At 46.3% G+C, this 20,258-nt stretch overlaps 2 protein-coding genes across 3 annotated transcripts in view; both read left to right on the forward strand.

Annotated features, from left to right (window-relative positions):
• The window catches only part of LOC306927569 (E3 ubiquitin-protein ligase CBL-like), a 33,430-nt gene extending 27,891 nt beyond the window's left edge, over positions 1 to 5,539 (forward strand). For both annotated transcript variants that reach the window (XM_079507356.1, XM_079507355.1), the window contains exons 14-15: positions 632 to 1,267; positions 2,151 to 5,539. In XM_079507356.1, coding sequence (XP_079363482.1) covers positions 632 to 1,267; positions 2,151 to 2,509 — 995 coding nt within the window. In that variant the 3' untranslated portion in view covers positions 2,510 to 5,539. The remainder of the gene's footprint in view (positions 1 to 631; positions 1,268 to 2,150) is intronic.
• A 3,025-nt stretch (positions 5,540 to 8,564) lies between these two features.
• On the forward strand, positions 8,565 to 10,253 carry LOC306928774 (ankyrin repeat domain-containing protein 13A-like; the record flags this gene model as incomplete). The annotated part of the gene is made up of 1 exon (XM_079509046.1): positions 8,565 to 10,253. The coding sequence occupies one exon, from the start codon at positions 8,565 to 8,567 to the stop codon at positions 10,251 to 10,253; it is 1,689 nt and encodes a 562-aa protein (XP_079365172.1).
• Positions 10,254 to 20,258: the final 10,005 nt, after the last annotated feature.

A 20,258-nucleotide genomic window follows, 5' to 3' on the forward strand; every position in this document is an offset into this window, starting at 1 on the left:
GCGTCATTGGCGCTGCGGGATTTTAATTAAGATGTTAATTAAGTCATTGGCCAAATAAGAGTGAAGTCTGATGAAGGTCTCTGCGACAACCCTTTGTTTGGCAGGAACATACCTAACATAAGGCAACCGCCACCTTGAATTCACACGCAACTGTGCCAAGCGGCAAACGCTATCTACACCACATCATTAAGTTATGATGTGTGCAGTTGGTGAATGAAGCCACACACGCATCACAATGCAGCGTGCAGTGGTGCATGGTAAATCTATCCAAAGCGCTTTACATAGACTGTGCATTACATTCACCCATTCATACACCGGTTGCGGAGGAAACCATGCAAGACACCAACCTGCACACCGGGAGCAATTAGGGGCTCAGAGTCTTGCTCAAGTGAAGCAGCACTATACAGACTGACTGCTTGTGTTCATGTTTTAGTGTGGTAACGGTCTATGCCTCATTCAGCCAAATGGAAGTAGTCAATATAAACACTTATAAATACAAGTATCAGTTTTTCAGTAATAATGAATAATTTTCAGTTGTTTTAAAGTAAATACAAATTCCACAAAGGTGAAAGGACGAGCTTAGACACGCTCTATGCACAGATTTTTATGTCATGTTTTGTGTTTCTCTCAGAGCATCATGTGGTGGTGACCCAGGACAGCGCGGAGCAGAAGGATTTTGAGGATGTGTACGAGTATGACTACCCCAGGCCCCAGGGACCCCCAGCCCCCGACTACCCCAGGCCCCAGGGACCCCCAGCAGCCGACCACCCCAGGCCCCAGGGACCCCCAGCAGCCGACTATGCCAGGCCCCAGGGACCCCCAGTCGCCTGCCCAGTCGCCGACTATGCCAGGCCCCAGGGACCCCCAGTCGCCTGCCCAGCCGCCGACTATGCCAGGCCCCAGGGACCCCCAGTCGCCTGCACAGCCGCCGACTATGCCAGGCCCCAGGGACCCCCAGTCGCCTGCCCAGCCGCCGACTATGCCAGGCCCCAGGGACCCCCAGTCGCCTGCCCAGCCGCCGACTATGCCAGGCCCCAGGGACCCCCAGTCGCCTGCACAGCCGCCGACTATGCCAGGCCCCAGGGACCCCCAGTCGCCTGCACAGCCGCCGACTATGCCAGGCCCCAGGGACCCCCAGTCGCCTGCACAGCCGCCGACTATGCCAGGCCCCCAGCCCCCGCTAGACGCACCATGTCGGATGCCACCGGCACCTCGGCAGCCTTTGGTGCTCTCTGCGTGGACGTGTGTCCCTCCACAATAGAGGCCTGTAAGTTTCTCAGTGGATCTTGTTGGGCCTATTTGATCTAGGCTCGTCTTTTGGTTCAGTTTCAGTTTCATTTATTTTTATTTTTATAAATAATGATTTATCATAATCCAAACATGGATGGAAATCAGCCATCAAAACACAGTTGCTGCAGATAGTTTGGTAGAATTGACGGCTGAGGAGTTTGTCCAGAAGCAAAGAAACACAACACAGCAGAAAACAGCTTGCGAACTAAGGGCTCCATTTTCGTTCGAGCATTCTAAATACACAATTTGACGATTTAGCAGTGGGGAAGGAAGGGGTGTTCCCCCACTAAAGTTGGTATTTTGGTTACCTGTCTAAATCCCTAAAACACCTCCGTTACCCGTTAGATTATGCGCGGTTACAATAATTAAACCAATCACCATGCCACATGCCATTGCCTTTAAGAGATCCCTTATCCGTTGCCTGTTGCTTCATAGCCTTATGGAAGAGTGATGTGTTGCTGCCTTGCGGCCAACACATCACTGGAGCCCTAAACGCCCTATTTTCACCCCTTATCCCTAAACTTCTTTGTCTTTTTTACTATTTAAAAAAACATAAAATATTCAAATAGCCGATCTACATCAACACGTTGTGAGCTTGTAGACCGGCTAAAATAGTAAAAAAAGGAGTTTAGGGATAAGGGGTTTAGCACCGGCGAAAATAGGGCCCCAAGTCTGTGGATTTAGCTTAGCTTTGTTATGTACACATTTTATACAAATTCTTGCCTGGACATAATTGAACATAATTTTTCACTAACCATAAAAAAACGGGAAACCTCACTCAGAAAGTAGCTAATTTAGAAATCCAACTTTGATACTACTCTGAAAATATGACGGGCCTCTCTCTTTCTCTCCGTCCCCAGCCATGTTCGCAACAGGACCAGACCCTGATCGCCCTCCCAAGCCTCTCCCGCGGCGGGTCAACTCTGACCGGCGACCCCGGCCGTTCAGCCCCCCCGAGTCCCGCGGCCCCTCGCCCGCCGCTGGCCTCTTCACTCGCTCCTCCTCTTCTTCCGGACCCTCCTCCTCCTCCTCTGCGTCCTCGGGCCCCATCCCAGGAGGCCTGGCCATCAGCGGGGAGATAGAATGTCTGATGTCCCAGGGCTACTCCTTCCAGGACATCCAGAAAGCCCTGATGATCGCCCAGAACAACCTGGAGACGGCCAAGAACATCCTGCGCGAGTTTGTCTCCATCCCCTCCACGGCGCACATCCTCACATAGCAGCCGCTGCGCTGCCTTCCCACCTATCTGCTGTCATCCTCTCCTCTCTCTCTCTCTCTCTCCCAGCTCTACACACTGTGCCATTATAATGGATAGCATTTATCTAAGCACTTTCTTCGAAGGTCCACGAGTACTCGCCAAGAGAGCTTGACTTTTTTTATTGGCGAGGAAATGGCGTGTCTTAAGGGAGAAGGAAAGCTTTTTAATGTGACCTGTGTTAGCCAAGCTTTGACCCCCACGCAGTTGTTCCTATGTGCTTTACTGCAGGTCCGCTGGTGCCGTGGCGAACCGTTTCCCCCTCGTCTGAGAGCAGTGTCTTTATGAAGCTTGTCTTGAAGCTTTGGTGACTTAAATCAGTAGAAGCAGGGACTTAAAAAACGCTGTTGACTGGATAGCTGATTTGATCATCCTGGCAGCTGTTTTAGTTATGTGCAAGTGGTTCCCAAACATTTGTTAGTTTCAAGGACCCCCATAACTCTGAGAGCGTACAAATGGAACCAAATGGATCCGGAAGGCTCCATTTGGTTCCATTTGCACGCTCTCAGAGTTACAGACCTGTAAGGGTTCAGTTGAAAACCCCCTCGAGGAAACCCTTAGGGTCCCTGGACCACCACTTTTAGAACCACTGTTTTTTGTGTGTAAACAGGCTCTTGATGAATCGTGGTGTACAAATAATGTAGCTTCACAAGTTAAGTTACGGTTAGCAGTTGATTGTGTGGGCCGCGCTAACGTTGATGACTGTGAATAGTGAAGTGGCATTGCAGTATTACAGGGCTCCGTGTCGTACGTACGTCTCACCGTAGCTTGTTCAGTCCACATGAAGTGGGGGTGTGTTGACAAGTTGAACACAGCCTCCAACATTCGCTTGTTAACTGGTTCAATGATGGTGACGTTCTCTCTCTTGTAAACAGAACCGTAATGTGTAAGTACTGTGTAAGAATGTGTGTTCATCGTAGCGCTAACAATTGTCTGGTTATTGTTTTTTCCTCATGAATTATTTGTTATTATGATTTTAATACCACCGTTCATAGTGGTTTCATGGTTAAGCCTGTTTTATTCTGTGAATAGCTTATATATTATATTATGTTCTAGTTTGTTACTAAAGAATAAGAGGACTTCATGCCCGTTGGAAATCTTCTCTCTGGGAATCCATGTTTATGTAATTTACTTTCGGATGGCGTTACGTTCGACCCTAGAATGCAGCTTCTTCAGGTTATTGAGTAATTTTAAACGGGATTGCGCTTTGTTTGAACCCAAAACCCAAACCGACCGAGGTTCTAAACCCCAGGGACTCAGGTACTCAAAAACGTCTAAAGACTGAGGCGTGTGCAGTGATAAGCCGGCTGATTATGAGTGGATGGGCGACTACTAAATGTAGAGCGGCCGTGTCAAATCTGATTATGAGTGGATGGGCGACTACTAAATGTAGAGCGGCCGTGTCAAATCTGATTATGAGTGGATGGGCGACTACTAAATGTAGAGCGGCCGTGTCAAACCCACCACCAAATCCTACTAAATGTAGAGCGGCCGTGTCAAATCCACCACCAAAACCTACTAAATGTAGAGCGGCCGTGTCAAACCCACCACCAAATCCTACTAAATGTAGAGCGGCCGTGTCAAATCCTACTAAATGTAGAGCGGCCGTGTCAAATCCTACTAAATGTAGAGCGGCCGTGTCAAACCCACCACCAAAAGCATTTAGACAAGGTTTGGTTGGTTGACTAGATCAGTGGTTCTCAAACCTTTATTTTTTATTTCATGGACCCCCATAACTCTGAGAGTGTACAAAATGGTACCAAATGGACCCGTAAGGGTTGGCTTAACCAGGAAGGAGCTGCTTTAACTTTAGGCTTCAAATTCCTTTTTTCTAAATGAACATGAATGGAACACTGAATAATGCACAAAAAAAAGAAAACATTTAAATTACATTTATACATCCTGAGTTTCGCATCAACTACAACCATAATGTTAAAAAAAGAGCGTAAAGCACCAAGTAGTGGTTCATATGTACTGTACTGTAAGTATAGAAGCAAACACAAATATATATCAATCAACATTATGTAAGCAAAAACCATACATTTTATGAAGCACATCTGTCTCAAAAGTGAGATATGAGAATACTGCCCCTCGTACTACAATAATCAATACCTTAATTATATGCAAGTCTCTTTCTCACACACACACACACACACACACACACACACACACACACACACACACACACACACAAAGAAAGTAGCCCTGTGGACAACGGATCTCAATTGATCTATATTATCTTAAAACATGTTTTAATGAAACGCTGAACGCGTTTTATTAAAACATCTATTCTGAAAATATCAAATTTTACGATTGTGCAGTTTGTCTTTTTGTGGATAGTGTACACATGGAACCAAATATGGACCCATATGGGTCCACATTTGGTTCCATGTGCACACACTGCGTTATAGACCCGTAAAGGTCCATTTGGAACCCCCTCAACTCTGAGGGTCCCTGGGCCGCACTTTGAGAACCACTGGATTAAATATTTATTTATATTCCTTGGACCGAATATCCTGAAGTCCTCTGGTTGATCTCAATGGTACTGTTTAAAACGTTGTATATTGACTGTAATACTTTGACCATTAAAGTGCCACTCCATGCGAGAATAGACTTGAAACTGCTAATACAGATCTAGTTAAAAGTTTACCAGTCCTGGGATGCCATGTGTTGAGTGGCCACAGGAGGGCGACTCTTTCACACATGATTACAGTTAACCTGTGTGTGGGCACTGCAGAAGTGCATTATGTACTGGTAAACTGTAGTGCATTCGGTACATTGTTTAACAAGATCCTGGTGAAATCAAAATCATTGTTAACCTAGCCTTCTAAAAAAAATAACATGCCTACTAATAAGCTTTTTTCATTGCCTTGTTATTGCATGTGTAGATAAGAATTTATTTTATTTATTGTTTTTTTGTTTTTGTTTTTATAAACATTTGTTTTGCCATGTCTAAGCCATGTAAGATTTTCAATTAAACAATATTTTCTTTAACATTTGGTTACTTTTTATTGCCAACTATTACTCCAGGTCAGCATTTCCCAACCTGGAGTCTGGGGTGGGATTAATGGGGGTGCCAAACATCACAGCCTTGACTGTTCAGAGTGAGGTAGATAGAAATGTTGCTCAAAATCATAAAACATGTTGCTGACCATTTCTAAATACGTATCATGGTTGACGATAGACATTTGAACACATGGACAAACCCGTGCCTTGACATGAACACAGAATTCACACATTTATCGATAGGAATGTGTAGAGATATGGAATGGAAAAGTAATTAAACAATTATTTTCTTCTTTAAATTGCTAAATACAGCGCACAAGTGCTTAGTATTGATACAATCAATTATTTCCATTGCAAAGTGATTCGATACCGATTATATGCATTTCAAAACTATACGATAACGATACGATACAAAGTCAAACGATACCATATGTTGAGTTTCCAATTCGATATACTTCGCTTTTTTTAATTAAAATCGATGTTTCAATGCAGTTACTATATCTTAACACCCTAACTTTGTTCCCTTCCTAGAAATGTCGTATACAATGTCTTTCAAATGTAGTGGAGTGAAAGTCACAAGTACTGAAAAATACAGTAGGCTACTCAAGTAGTATAGCCTACTTACTTACCGTAGTCTACTTACCCATATAGTTGCTTGCTGCCCCCTGCTGTCAGGTTCAGAGCTGATGGCTTACAACTGTGGTTTTCAACCTATGTTTCATATCAAGGCCCATTATTTATTCTGCATTTAAGCCACGGACCACCATTTGATGAGATTGTCATCAAATGCACTCTCTGACGAGTGCAATTTTGCTAAACGTGGTAACGGGTCACTGTGGAAATGTGTATGTTCCAAACTATTACTTTTCACGAAAAGAAAACTGGATTCCAATGAAGTTGTTGGTCAACAAACCATTTGAATCGTTTTACTTGAGTTTCTTATCACACAATGAAGGCATCTGCCACCTTGACCCCATCCATCCCCATCTGTACTCATAATAGGCGTACAGTAAGTTCACTAGTACAGACCACACATTCAATCGAACATCGTTTGACATGGATTAGCGTTTATTTAGAAGAGAAGTGGAACATGAGAAGGAATGGTAGAAAGCCCCTTATGTTGGCACTACTCTCCTTTTCAGTCTACTTCCATTAATTTAGTACCTCCAACAAGAAGGTGCATTTTCATCTATTTGTTTTTGTGCCGCTTAATTTATATAACAATTATACTGTAATTCATACAATGTGATCTCGATGTGCCCCCCATAAATAAATATATGTGTACACACACACTCTCTCTCTCTCTCTCTCTCTCTCTCTCTCTCTCTCTAGAAAGCATGCACGCATCCACCTGGGTGACGGCAGACTGCTGGGCGAGCGCTGGCGCTTTGGCATGACTATCAGCTTCGCATATGGAAATCCATGTGGTTAATTTGCAAGTGTGACTCGCGTCGCGGCAACCACACTGGTTATCATGAGAGTGTCACAGTATGGCCATATATTGACATTCCCATATATGGGCTTAATATTGATGACCTTCTTTTTCTTTTCTTTTTTCTTTATTTAAATTGACGTTCCCAGGCCTGAAACAACAATAGTCATATATTGACAATGTCATGACAAATTGAAATCTCTGCGATGTGATTATTGTCTCCACCAGGTCCATCTGTCAGTCTCCAAACCTGTTGGCCCGGTCGCTGCCAAATTGCCACACTGCCACACACACCACTCCCTGGATGCCAATGCCAAACGTCTGCCCCACGTTCTCCAGTAAGGCCTGTTATAGCACCACCATGAGACTGATCTTTGCAAAAAACTAAAACTAACCCTTGGCAGGTTAAAACTAACCCGTGGCTCCCGACCTGCGTGGCAGGTTAAAACTAAACTGTGAGGTTGGGTATAGGGTTGGGTTTTGGGTAAGGTGTCGGATTCATGACTTTAGGACTGTTAAGGTGGTTGCACACCGGCCGCGTTTTTCGGAAAACCGATGGAGAAACGCCGCTAAATATCCGAATTCGCATCCGTTTGGCGCCCGGTGTGTGGAGACCTTTAGTACGTTGGATCATGGATCAAACACATGCACTCCTCTAGGCAGGCATGGGTTTTCAACTGGAAGGTTGAAACGGGAAGGTATTGCATGTGGTCCCTGACTATTAAATAGCTCGAACCAGTGCTAGTTATTTAGTTAGGACCCGCTACAGTGGTGTTCGATACGAACTTAACCGGGATGTAGAAACCTCTACTTCAATGCTCTACGAGTTGCTTAGCCATTAGCCATATATTCTGTCTCATCTAGATGACTCGTGCCAAGGGTAATAGAAGCTATTCAGGGTATCTGGGTTGTAAAGCCAGACACCTTGGTTTGTATGTGTTGACATGTTCTTGGTCTTGGATCTTGTGTCTTGCTTGAGTGCTGTAGATTCTGAGGATTTGGGATCGTTGGAGATACCGCGTGCGTTGCTTGGTATCTGAGGTTTAGAGGCTGGGATCTGCCTTTTATGATGAGTGCAAGTCTATAGTGTCACGATGATGTCACCACTGTATATCCATCTTTGGGGTTTCTACATTAATCTGGATATCAATGTTATCTCCATATATGGGACTATAGGTTATCACCATATATGGAGCTCTACGTAAAATCATTCGCAACACTGACCATGCATTTTGTAATGTAGGAAAGTGAAGATTGAAAGGTTTGTATTTTATTTTATCGACCACTAGTTGAGAAACAGTGCAGCACCTGGTGACGTATGATGACGCATCAATGTTGTCAGTTACTGGGAAGTCGGACATCAAGAATTTCCACTAGCTTTGGAGGAAAGGATGGGATATCGGCGTCGTCATAATTGGGTTTGAGTTTCCACCCCACACAGAGTTCACATATAGCCGATCCCAGGTGGTTGTCTTCTTTCATCGAGCTGCAAGACCAGGGCGTAAGAGTAGACAGTTTGTGTAATATGTGTAATATACCGTAAGCTGCTAGGCGTTACATTGAGCCCCCTGCAGCAGTAAGATGTCCTCAGGGATCGTCAGCGAAGCGATCAGAGTGAAGTTTCCACTGCATTCCTTTGTCTGGGAGAATGATTACATTAAACTGGAGAAGCACTTACCCCAGAGTGACATTGAGGCCGTGGATCCCAGGGGGAGGACAGCTCTCCACTTAGCCGTGTCACTTGGACACGTGGAATCGGTGAGAGTCCTTCTGAGACATGGCGCTGAAGTAACTAAAGAGAATGCCAAGAGTTGGACGGTTCTGCACGAAGCAGTCAGTACTGGAGACCCGGAAATGGTTCAGCTGGTGCTTCAACGCAGGGACTACTTCAAAGCCTGCACCGTACTGGGAGGAGTGCCTGAACTCCTGTCCAAGATCCGAGAGTCTCCAGATTTCTATGTGGAAATGAAATGGGAGTTTACCAGTTGGATTCCTCTTATCTCCCTATGTTGTCCAAGTGACGTGTGCCGAATCTGGAAGAGTGGTTCCAGCTTGCGAGTGGACACCACTCTTCTGGGCATTGAGAACAAGTCGTGGGTCTTCAGAAGCGACGATAAGCGCGCAGAGATGATGGAGGTGAACCATGATGAGAGGGTGGTGGAGATCCAGCGCTTCAACATACTATCCGAGGTGCAGGAGGTCACGTTAGATTCAATGCAGCCTGCTGAACAGCAAGTCGCCGAAAGGTTGGCCACTCCCATCTCCCACACTTATCTGGACACCAAAAACATTGCCTTCGAGAGGAATAAGTCTGGGATGTGGGGGTGGAGGACGGACAGAACTGAGGTCGTCAATGGGTTTGAAGCAAAGGTGTTTAGTGTTAACAATGCCAATGTGGTGATCCGGACGAGGACGGAACACCTTACAGATACGGAGAAGGCCAGGATAAAACGCTTAAGTAAATCCCTCGAATCTCTTCTGGGGACTGAGGTGCAGCACGTACCGGCAAGCACACAGGGGGCCCTTAACGTACCGGCAAGCACACAGGGGGCCCTTACTATGGAGTACGCAACTGCCACCAATCTGTCTGCCATCACTCCAGAGGAATATTTTGACCTGGAATTCGACCTGAAGAATAGAGACATTGGCCGGCCCATTGAGCTCAACACCCGAATACAGAAGTTAAAGGGCACATTGTGGATGAGTGAGGACCACCCACTCTCCCTGGTGGAGCAGGTCACTCCCATCATTGACCTCATGGCCCGGACCAGCGCCCATTTTGCGCGGCTGCGAGAATTCGTCACCCTGAAGTTCCCTCCGGGATTTCCTGTGAAGATTGAGATTCCCCTATTCCATCATGTGCTCAATGCCAAGATCACTTTCGGGAATGTCAACAAATGCCGTACGGAAAAGCATGGCGACACGAATGCGGCTACAGGTACAAAGCCCATGCTCGAGGGGGCAACTGTTACTGGAGAAGCTTTCCAGGTGTGTCCTTCTGTGTTCGCTGTGCCCGTGCATTACCGCCAACAGGAGGAGAAGAGCCCCAACACGTACAACCGCGATGATGAGCACCTTTTGCAATACGCCATCCATCAGAGTCTTTTGGAGTCCAGCCTTGTAAGCTCAGTTCCAACCACTAGCACCGAGCCAGACGTCCACCTGGCCATGGAGCTCTCGGCCCGAGCTCAGGAGGAAGAGGAGAAGAGGAGGAAGCAAGAGGAAGAGGAGCTGGAGAAGATATTGCAGCTGTCGCTCACTGAGAAGTAAAAGGAACAAGAGGGAATAATGGCTAATTTATGCTTAGAGGGGAGAAAGTTGAAAAAAAAGAGAGTTGGAAAAAGTTGAAAATGTGTCTTTGTAGAGCGACAAAGCATAGATTAAGCCCAAGGAGTGAGACCAGGCCTCGCTGTAACTGTGTTCGCTTTTCATATAATCAGTTCTGTGTCATTATTCCCAAACTATTTTGGATTGGTTCGTCTTTTGGTTCAGTTCACTAATTTTTTAAACGTATGCTTGTGAGGAGCATATAGTGTCCTGAAGTTTCAGACTGCAGTAGATGAGTGTTCCTATAGAGCAGTGGTTTTCAAACTTTGTTTAATTTCAAGGGCCACCATAACTCTGAGAGTGTACAAATGGAACCAAATGGACCTGTAAGAGTCCATTTGGTTCCATTTGTACACTCAGAGTTACAGACCCGCAAGGATCCATTTGGAACCCCTCCAAGTAACCCAGAGCTTCCCTGTGCCTCACATGGCAGATGAATGGCTAAATGTCTCGGTTACATTCACTTTGTAATTGGGCTTGTTTTTAAACAAATTGGAAACGGTAGTTTGGTAAATTGTGTGATTTCTTTTTGCGCACAATGATATCAAACCTTTAAATGTTTTATGTATTATTGAAGGACCAAGCAGTCCTGAAAAGACTTGGTCCTTTATTGTTATTGTTAGTTTTTTCTTCTCCTTCTCCTCCTTCCGCCAAAAATAGCAGTTCTGGCTGAACCGTGCAGTCGGTTTTCGTGTAAATATGGTAGAGGGCCATGCCAAACGGTGAGGATGCGAAGCCCACGACCATTGGCCAAAGGGTGGCGCAATAGCACTCAATTGAAAATGCAAACTTTGACCACGCATAGTTCATGAACCGTTTGCCCGTCACCGGCAATGAATCTTCGATACACATATGCGTCTCTTCATGCCGAACATGTTTCGTGCTCTTACTTTTGACCTCTGACCTCTAGATCACCTGCCATTTTGAATTATATGAAAATCAATTAAAATGCATCTCCTCCCAGGATCTTTGCTCAAAATGCACGAAAAGTTCTACACATGAACTTTGGACCTATACGGACATGGGAAAGTATGAAATTGCCGTTTTGTGAAAATTCTTCTTGCACATAGCTCCCCAGGCTCCCCTAGTTTACCAGCCCATATTTTTGTTTGTTTGTTTAGGATGCTTAGTTAGGTCTTTAGGTTTATCTTCATTATTGATTTCGGCATTTGTTAATTAATTTAGCCCTTCATTCTTTCAGTGATTCAGTATTCTTGTTGTGGTGTACATTCATTCAGTCATTCATTCTAGCACTTCATTCCTTTAGTCATTCAGTCATTTTGTCATTCATTACTTGCGCAAGCAGAGCGTGCAAGTCATGTTTTCAGTCAGGTGCTACGATGCTCGTGTTTGGGGCCAGCACATGTTATGACGTCATATGCTGGCCCCAAGCTGACCGTGCAGGTGTGTTTTTGCTACGAAGCATATGTCCCATGACGTGATGAAGATATGTACCAATGTCCCTTATAATGCACGTGATATGATGTCATACGGACATACGGAAGCTGACCGTGCAGGTATGTTTTCCGTGAATCGTGATGAAGATTATGTACCAATGCCAGGGTATTGGTTGACGATGGGGACGTAATGATGATACGTTTCAGTGTCAAGTACATACGCATCAAACCACCCAGCCGATCACATTATACCACCAACCACTCAGAAAACTACATATACATACATATAGACATGTACACATATATGGACAAGGTACATAGCAAATAGGTAAATCTAATAATTCAATATGTGAGACTAAGATTTGAAAGTTTATAGCGGTCTACAGCACTTGCGCGCTCTGCTTGCGCACTAGTAGGCCTACTTGTGTGCAACAAGCAAGTAGGCACTCGACAGAGTGCAGTTCTAGTTCATTCTGTGGTCTTGGGTGTCCATCAGTCCCTGTTTTGCAATGCCGGATTTTAAATACATTTGTAATATTTTTGTAAACTTTTGATCTGACTTTGTGTCTGACTTTTATGTTATGAGCCCTTGGTTGAGCCAAGTTTAAAGGGCCGTAACAATGCTAGAAACTGATTTGTTTAGTGGGAAACGTGTATAAAGAACCCATGTATAAAGAACTTGATCAAATCAAGTTCTTTACTCATTAATTGATAGTTTATTTGATGTTGCACAACAGTGATTTTGAAACTAACACTGATTTGGACACCTGGCCTTTCAGGTCAGATTTTCCTGAAAGGATTCCCTTCCATGGATGGTTCTGGTGAGCCGACCCGGAACTACTGACTGATTTCCCTTTAGAACTGAACTGGACTTTGAACTGGACTGGACTGGACTTTTCAAGTTACCAACTTAAAGGGGCCCCCATTTGTTTGTTATTTTTCATGAATGTCAAAGCTGTTTGTTTTCTGTGAAGTTTAATATTATTCTTTCAGTTAACCTTTAATCCCTGTTTCCGACTAATTTAATTGGTTTTCACTCACTCATTGAGCTCCTCAACATTTTCCGGTTCATACGCAGTAAATTAATTTATCTTTATACCCACCTTTATCATTTGTTATCCTTGCGCAACTTTCTACAAAAACATTGAATGATTTTGCTGTTAACAATAAAATAACTGATTGTGTCCAGTTAGCTCGGTAGGTAGAGCTCTTGCCACAAGGTCATGGGTTCAAATCCGGGCACCGCCAACTCAGTGTATGAGTCTTCAAGAACCCTGCCCCCTACTATAAAAAGAACGACCCTGTCACAATTCCATGGTCTTCTTTTTCTCAAGTTTAGTCTTCCATGTTTTGCAACCTCAAGTTTAGAAAATTGACCGTGCCAAGTTGGATAAGTTATATAACCGTGAATATAGAAAGCAAGGCTGAAACAAATTGTCATTCTCTCCATTCATCACCAGTGAGCTAGACTTCCGACTCCAATATTCCAGAAGATTCTTGTTAGACAGAGCTGCATTACAGCGATAGGAAGAATCTGTAAACCGTGGATATAAGTTGAATGTATGGAGGAAATAAAAGGACACGAGAAGGCAGAGCTTGCATTCACCCCTTCATTGTAAACACAACTGAATGCCATCATTTATTGGACAGTTTTTATACACGTGGTCAACTAGCATTTCCGGGCAGCATCTCCGGCACTTCAATATAAGAGTTAATTGTTTATACATATACGTGAAATATAGATCATATTCCAACACCCCCACTTGATCGTATATTCGTCAAACAACAAAATGCAGTAACCTTGTGTTAAACTTGGATCGCAACATATTTCTACATCATAATCACTTTGTTCAAAATCAATAAAAACATCCATCTCAATACCAATAAAATGTTTTCAATAAATATGTGCAAAATATATCATGTGAAAGTTTTCAATAAATATGTGCAAAATATATCATGTAAGCATTTATTTTACATCCGTCATCACATCACTGGTTGCAATGACAAACTTCAAGTACCCATGTCATTTCTCAAATACATGTTACTTTTCCAATACTTAATAATAAATAGCTGATTAAATAAAACACAATCAAATATCACCAAAACATAAATGAACCCATCTTTTTCCTTATTTTCTTTTTTTTCTGGCTGTAGTCCCAGACTCTAGCATTCCTTACTCAGCTCATGGGGGCTGTAGTTCCAGACTCTATATAGCATTCCTTACTCAGCTCATGGGGGCTGTAGTTCCATACTCTATATAGCTTTCCTTACTCAGCTCATGGGGGCTGTAGTTCCAGACTCTATATAGCATTCCTTACTCAGCTCATGGGAGCTGTAGTTCCAGACTCTATATAGCATTCCTTACTCAGCTCATGGGGGCTATAGTTCCAGACTCTATATAGCATTCCTTACTCAGCTCATGGGGGCTGTAGTTCCAGACTCTATATAGCATTCCTTACTCAGCTCATGGGGGCTATAGTTCCAGACTCTATATAGCATTCCTTACTCAGCTCATGGGGGCTGTAGTTCCAGAATCTATATAGCATTCCTTACTCAGCTCATGGGGCTATAGTTCATAGCTCATGGGGCTATAGTTCATAGCTCATGGGGCTATAGTTCCAGACTCTATATAGCATTCCTTACTCAGCTCATGGGGGCTGTAGTTCCAGACTCTATATAGCATTCCTTACTCAGCTCATGGGGGCTGTAGTTCCAGACTCTATATAGCATTCCTTACTCAGCTCATGGGGGCTATAGTTCCAGACTCTATATAGCTTTCCTTACTCAGCTCATGGGGGCTGTAGTTCCAGACTCTATATAGCATTCCTTACTCAGCTCATGGGGGCTGTAGTTCCAGACTCTATATAGCATTCCTTACTCAGCTCATGGGGGCTATAGTTCCAGACTCTATATAGCATTCCTTACTCAGCTCATGGGGGCTGTAGTTCCAGACTCTATATAGCATTCCTTACTCAGCTCATGGGGGCTATAGTTCCAGACTCTATATAGCATTCCTTACTCAGCTCATGGGGGCTGTAGTTCCAGAATCTATATAGCATTCCTTACTCAGCTCATGGGGCTATAGTTCATAGCTCATGGGGCTATAGTTCATAGCTCATGGGGATATAGTTCCAGACTCTATATAGCATTCCTTACTCAGCTCATGGGGCTATAGTTCATAGCTCATGGGGCTATAGTTCATAGCTCATGGGGCTATAGTTCATAGCTCATGGGGCTATAGTTCCAGACTCTATATAGCATTCCTTACTCAGCTCAGCTCATGGGGGCTGTAGTTCCAGACTCTATATAGCATTCCTTACTCAGCTCATGGGGGCTGTAGTTCCAGACTCTATATAGCATTCCTTACTCAGCTCATGGGGGCTATAGTTCCAGACTCTATATAGCATTCCTTACTCAGCTCATGGGGGCTGTAGTTCCAGACTCTATATAGCATTCCTTACTCAGCTCATGGGGGCTATCGTTCCAGACTCTATATAGCATTCCTTACTCAGCTCATGGGGCTGTAGTTCCAGACTCTATATAGCATTCCTTACTCAGCTCATGGGGCTATAGTTCATAGCTCATGGGGCTATAGTTCATAGCTCATGCGGCTATAGTTCATAGCTCATGGGGCTATAGTTCATAGCTCATGGGGCTATAGTTCCAGACTCTATAGCATTCCTTACTCAGCTCATGGGGGCTATAGTTCCAGACTCTATATAGCATTCCTTACTCAGTCATGGGGCTATAGTTCCAGACTCTATATAGCATTCCTCGCCAAGCTCAGTTGGACAACCTAAATACCCAACGAATCAAGCTAAGAAACAGTGTAACTGCCTTGACCAAATCAGCTCTTTGGTGTAGAGCACATTACAACCTTCTACAGAAACCTAGGTGTTTGTAAAGACGATTTTAAACTAGTTATGGTAACAACTGATGAGGTAATTAAGAAACTGAGTGCCCTCCAACCCCACAAGGCCACAGGCCATGACAATATTCCCTCCAAATTTCTCAGAGACTCAGCCATCTCTATAGCTCCATTCATCACCCACATAGTAAACCTCTCCATCAAACAGGGACAGGTCCCCCAAGATTTCAAACTGGCCAAAGTAACCCCCTTGCACAAGAAAGGGAGTAAATTAGACCCCGGCAACTACCGCCCTATTTCTATTCTAAGCTCCATCTCGAAAGTGATGGAAAAAATAGTCTATGAACAGGTTGAAAAGTATCTTGCCACTAATAAATTAATGTACGAGTTCCAATCTGGCTTCAGAACGTCCCACTCCACTGACACATGCCTTCTCTATTTGAGCGACCACATCAAACATGAGGTGGATGCTGGCAAATACTGCGGCATGGTCATGCTGGACCTCCAAAAGGCTTTTGACACTGTGAACCACTCCATACTGGTTAACAAGCTAAAAGCAATTGGTTTCGATAGCACATCAGTGAGCTCGATGCAATCCTACCTGGAGGGGAGAGAACAGATGGTGGAGGTGAATGGAACACACTGTCCCCCCCCCTCCCAGTGAGCTGTGGCGTTCCACAAGGGAGCATACTAGGGCCTTTACTGTTCCTAATATATGTTAACGACATGACTTCAGCATGTGACTGCAACTTGTTCCTGTTCGCAGATGACTCGGCACTGCTAGTCTCGGACAGGAACAAACTGCAGGTTGAAAAGGCCCTCAGCTCTGAACTCGGTAGAATCTGCACCTGGCTCGCTGATAACAAACTATCTTTACACCTGGGAAAAACTGAATCCATTCTATTTGGCTCTAATAGTAATCTCAGCAAGGCAAATGGCTTCTTGGTTAGAGTGGGTGACAATGTTATCACACGTAAAGATGAAATTACCTACCTAGGTTCCATCCTGGAGGCTAATCTTTCCGGTGATAAAATGGCCACCAACGTAATCAAAAAGGTCAACCATAGAACAAGATTCCTTTACAGGATCTCCTCACTGGTCGACAAAAACACCTTGAAGACCTTAACAGGAGCCCTTGTACAGGGTTTCTTTGACTATGCATGCACCTCCTGGTACCACAGCACCTCAAAGGCCCTTAAAACCAGGCTCCAGACTTCCCAAAACAAACTGGTCAGGCTCCTACTTGACCTCGCCCCCCGAACCCACCTCACCCCTGCCCACTTCGACAGGCTGGAATGGCTTAGGGTCGACGACAGAGTACAGCATCTTGCAATGGGTCTGGTCCACACGATTCGATACACCACCAAGATACCCATGTACCTGTCTAGATACTTCCTTAATGTTAACGAAGTCCACACCCACAACACCAGAGGGAGTGCAACGAACCATGTACAACCCAGATTCGGCACAAACAAGGGACTACATTATTTTCGCTCCTATGCCACCAAAATGTGGAACGCCCTACCAACAGTCATTAAGACATGCGAATCCCTTGACTCCTTCAAAACCGCTCTCAAAGGGCACCTACGGACGGCTGCAATTCGAAACTGGCCCCTGTAAAATCGGAATCCCTCAAACACGGACGCAAGGACAACACAAGAGACGGTCGCGGCCACACAGCCAACTCAAGGTATGGCCACTGAGCCGACTTGGGGACCCAACGCAAGGACAACACAAGAGACGGTCACGGCCACACAGCCAACTCAAGGTACGGTCACAGAGCCGACTTGGGGACCCAACGCAGCTCCTCCAAGGAAAACAAACAAATGAACGGAGCTGAACGTGAATCCCCCCCACCGCCCACCCCTTTTTTCCCCTCACTGTATATGTTTCTTTTCCCTTTTTACCTCCTTTATGATGAATTCCTGTTCTGTCCTTTGTCTATATAGAAGTGTCTATTTGTACGTCTCTAAATGTTTTTGATGAATTGAACATGGTGGACCCTATTGGAAACAAGTGTAATGCTTAATTGGGTCGTCCACTCACAGTTAACAGCCTTTGTATTGAGTTTGTGCTTGAAATGTACTGTAATTCTGCAAACTGTTAATACATTTTTCAATCAATCAATCAAAAAAACTCATGGGGCTGTAGTTCCAGACTCTATATAGCATTCCTTACTCAGGTCATGGGGGCTATAGTTCCATTGATTGATTGAAAAATGTATTAACAGTTTGCAGAATTACAGTACATTTCAAGCACAAACGCAATACAAAGGCTGTTAACTGTGAGTGGACGACCCAATTAAGCATTACACTTGTTTCCAATAGGGTCCTGTTGTATTGGAGAATAATGCACAACTACTATGGACATGAGCTGAAGACTTTACTGTAACATTGGTTGTGCGCCGGCAGCACACTTACAAACCAGCGTTAGCAGCAGCAGCAATAATAACAACACAGCCTTACGGCAGCAGCGCTTTACGTTACTGTCGTAACCATATGACGTGAACCCCATACATAACATTTCCCCCCCCATAGTAAACCAGAAAACACAACCCCACCACCCAGTTATATATCAAAATGCTAATGCCTTATGCATTCAGAAATCTGTAACATAGTCCTTGAGGTAATCCGGTCGAGCTCGGTTTCGAGCTGGCCGTGCCCCGGGCGCCACCGGGTGGACCGCTGGCCGCGCCACGGGCACCACCGGGTGGACATCAGGTGCCGGGGGATGCCCCGGGGCAAAGTCCATATCTCCTGCTGCAAAGTCAAAGTCAGCGTTAGCCCACATACCTGCGGCCGCAAGCGGCATCATGGGCGCGGGAGCCTCTGGCTCCATAGCAGCAGGTGACGGCAGTCGCCGAAGCGTGAGCCGTCGGACAGGCGGAAGGTGGCAGGCCCCAGCTGGTCGGTGACTTGCATAGGTGGGGGCGGCGGTGGGGGCGGCGGATGCGGACCCAGTCCAAGGCCGCGAAGGACGGGGCCTTCACTCTCCGTGTCCTGTCGAAGCGCTGCTTCATCTGACGTTGCTGGTTGCGGACTCTCTTGCGTCCTCGAGCTGGAGGAGACACCGGCACAGAAGCCCTCAACCGATCCAAGGGCAGCTGCAGCTCCCGTCCCAACATGAGGAATGCCGGGGAGCAACCGGTAGTGGAATGCTGCGAGGCTCTGTAGTGCAGGAGCGTGCGGCGAAGAGCTGTAGAGAAGGGGAAGCCATCGGCCAGGTGCGCTCTGATGCCATTCTTCAGTGTCTGGTTAAGTCTCTCCACCCCCCCGTTCGCCTCGGGGTGGTAGAACGCTGTACGGATGTGCTTAATGCCCCTGTCTCCCAGGAAGGCAGCAAACTCCGCGGAGATGAACTGGGGCCCATTGTCCGTTGTAATGGCCGTTGGATGGCCCCACTGAGAGAAGAGCGAGTCCAGGAATTCGGTCACCACGCGGGTGGTCACCGTCCCAGTGGAGAACACCTCAGGCCACTTGGAATGAAGGTCGTACACCACCACCATAAAACGTTGATGGTGGGGGACCGCATGGAGCTCCCCGCAGATGTCGAGCTGGAGGTGCTCCCAAGGCTTAGCTGGCCAGCGCAGCGGCTGCAGCGGCGGCGGGGCAGGCGGGCCGGTTTTGCCACTCAGAAGACAAGCTGTACAGTCCCTCACTAAAGCCTCGATGTCCCTGTCAATGCCAGGCCACCATACGAGGTCCCGACAGCGCTGCTTCACTCGCACGATGCCCAGATGACCCTCGTGGGCCAAGGCCAGGACACACGCTCGCAGGCCGTCCGGTATCACGGTGCAGAGCCCACGGGATATGCAGACGTCGTTCCAGCAGGACAGCTCGTCCTTGACACGGTGGAAGGGCACCAGCTCGTCCGACAGCTTTGTGGGCCACCCAGAGCGAATAAAGGTGCGGAGCTGGGAGAGTACCGGGTCCTGTTCTGAGGCTGTCTGGAGCTCTTGAAGCGACACTGTGGATTGGAGCGGAGAGTGGAGCATCTGGATGAGGCCCTGCTCAGCAGAGTCAGGACCAGGATCGGGCGAAGGGCCAGGGGTGGCCCGTGACAGCAGGTCCGCCACAACATTTTCACGACCTGGAGTGAACTGCAGGGCGAAATTATACTGCTGGAGCCGCTCCGCCCAGCGATGGATCCTGAGTGGCCTATGTCCTGTGCCAGAAGTTGCGAGCAGAGCTGTGAGAGCCTGGTGATCCGTGCGCAGTGTGAAGGGTCGGCCATACACGTACATGTGCCAACGCTCGCTCGCCCAGATGCAAGCTAAGGCCTCCCGTTCCCCCACCGAGTACTTATGCTTCGCTGAGCTGAGAGCCCGAGAGGCAAAGGCGATGGGCCGCTCAACGCCGTCGTGGATCTGGGATAGCACAGCCCCCAGCGCCATGTTGGAAGCGTCACAGGTGAGCAGCGTGGAGCTTGCGAGGTCGAAGTGGGCGAGCACTGGGGGAGAGGTGAGCTGGACTTTGAGCAGCCGGACGGCGTCCGAGCAGGCGGGGGTCCAAACCCGTCCTTTTTCAACAGCTCACGCAGCGGGGACGTGGTGGCTGAATACTGAGGTAGAAAACGTAAATAGTAGGCCGTCATTCCCAGGAACGAGGCTACTTGAGCTGGACAGGCAGGCTCAGGGAGGCGTAGCACAGCCTCCACATTAGACTGGAGTGGACGGAGGCCCTT

Source organism: Electrona antarctica, assembly GCF_951216825.1.
Source record: "Electrona antarctica genome assembly, chromosome: 8".
In the NCBI taxonomy this organism is placed as follows: domain Eukaryota; kingdom Metazoa; phylum Chordata; class Actinopteri; order Myctophiformes; family Myctophidae; genus Electrona; species Electrona antarctica.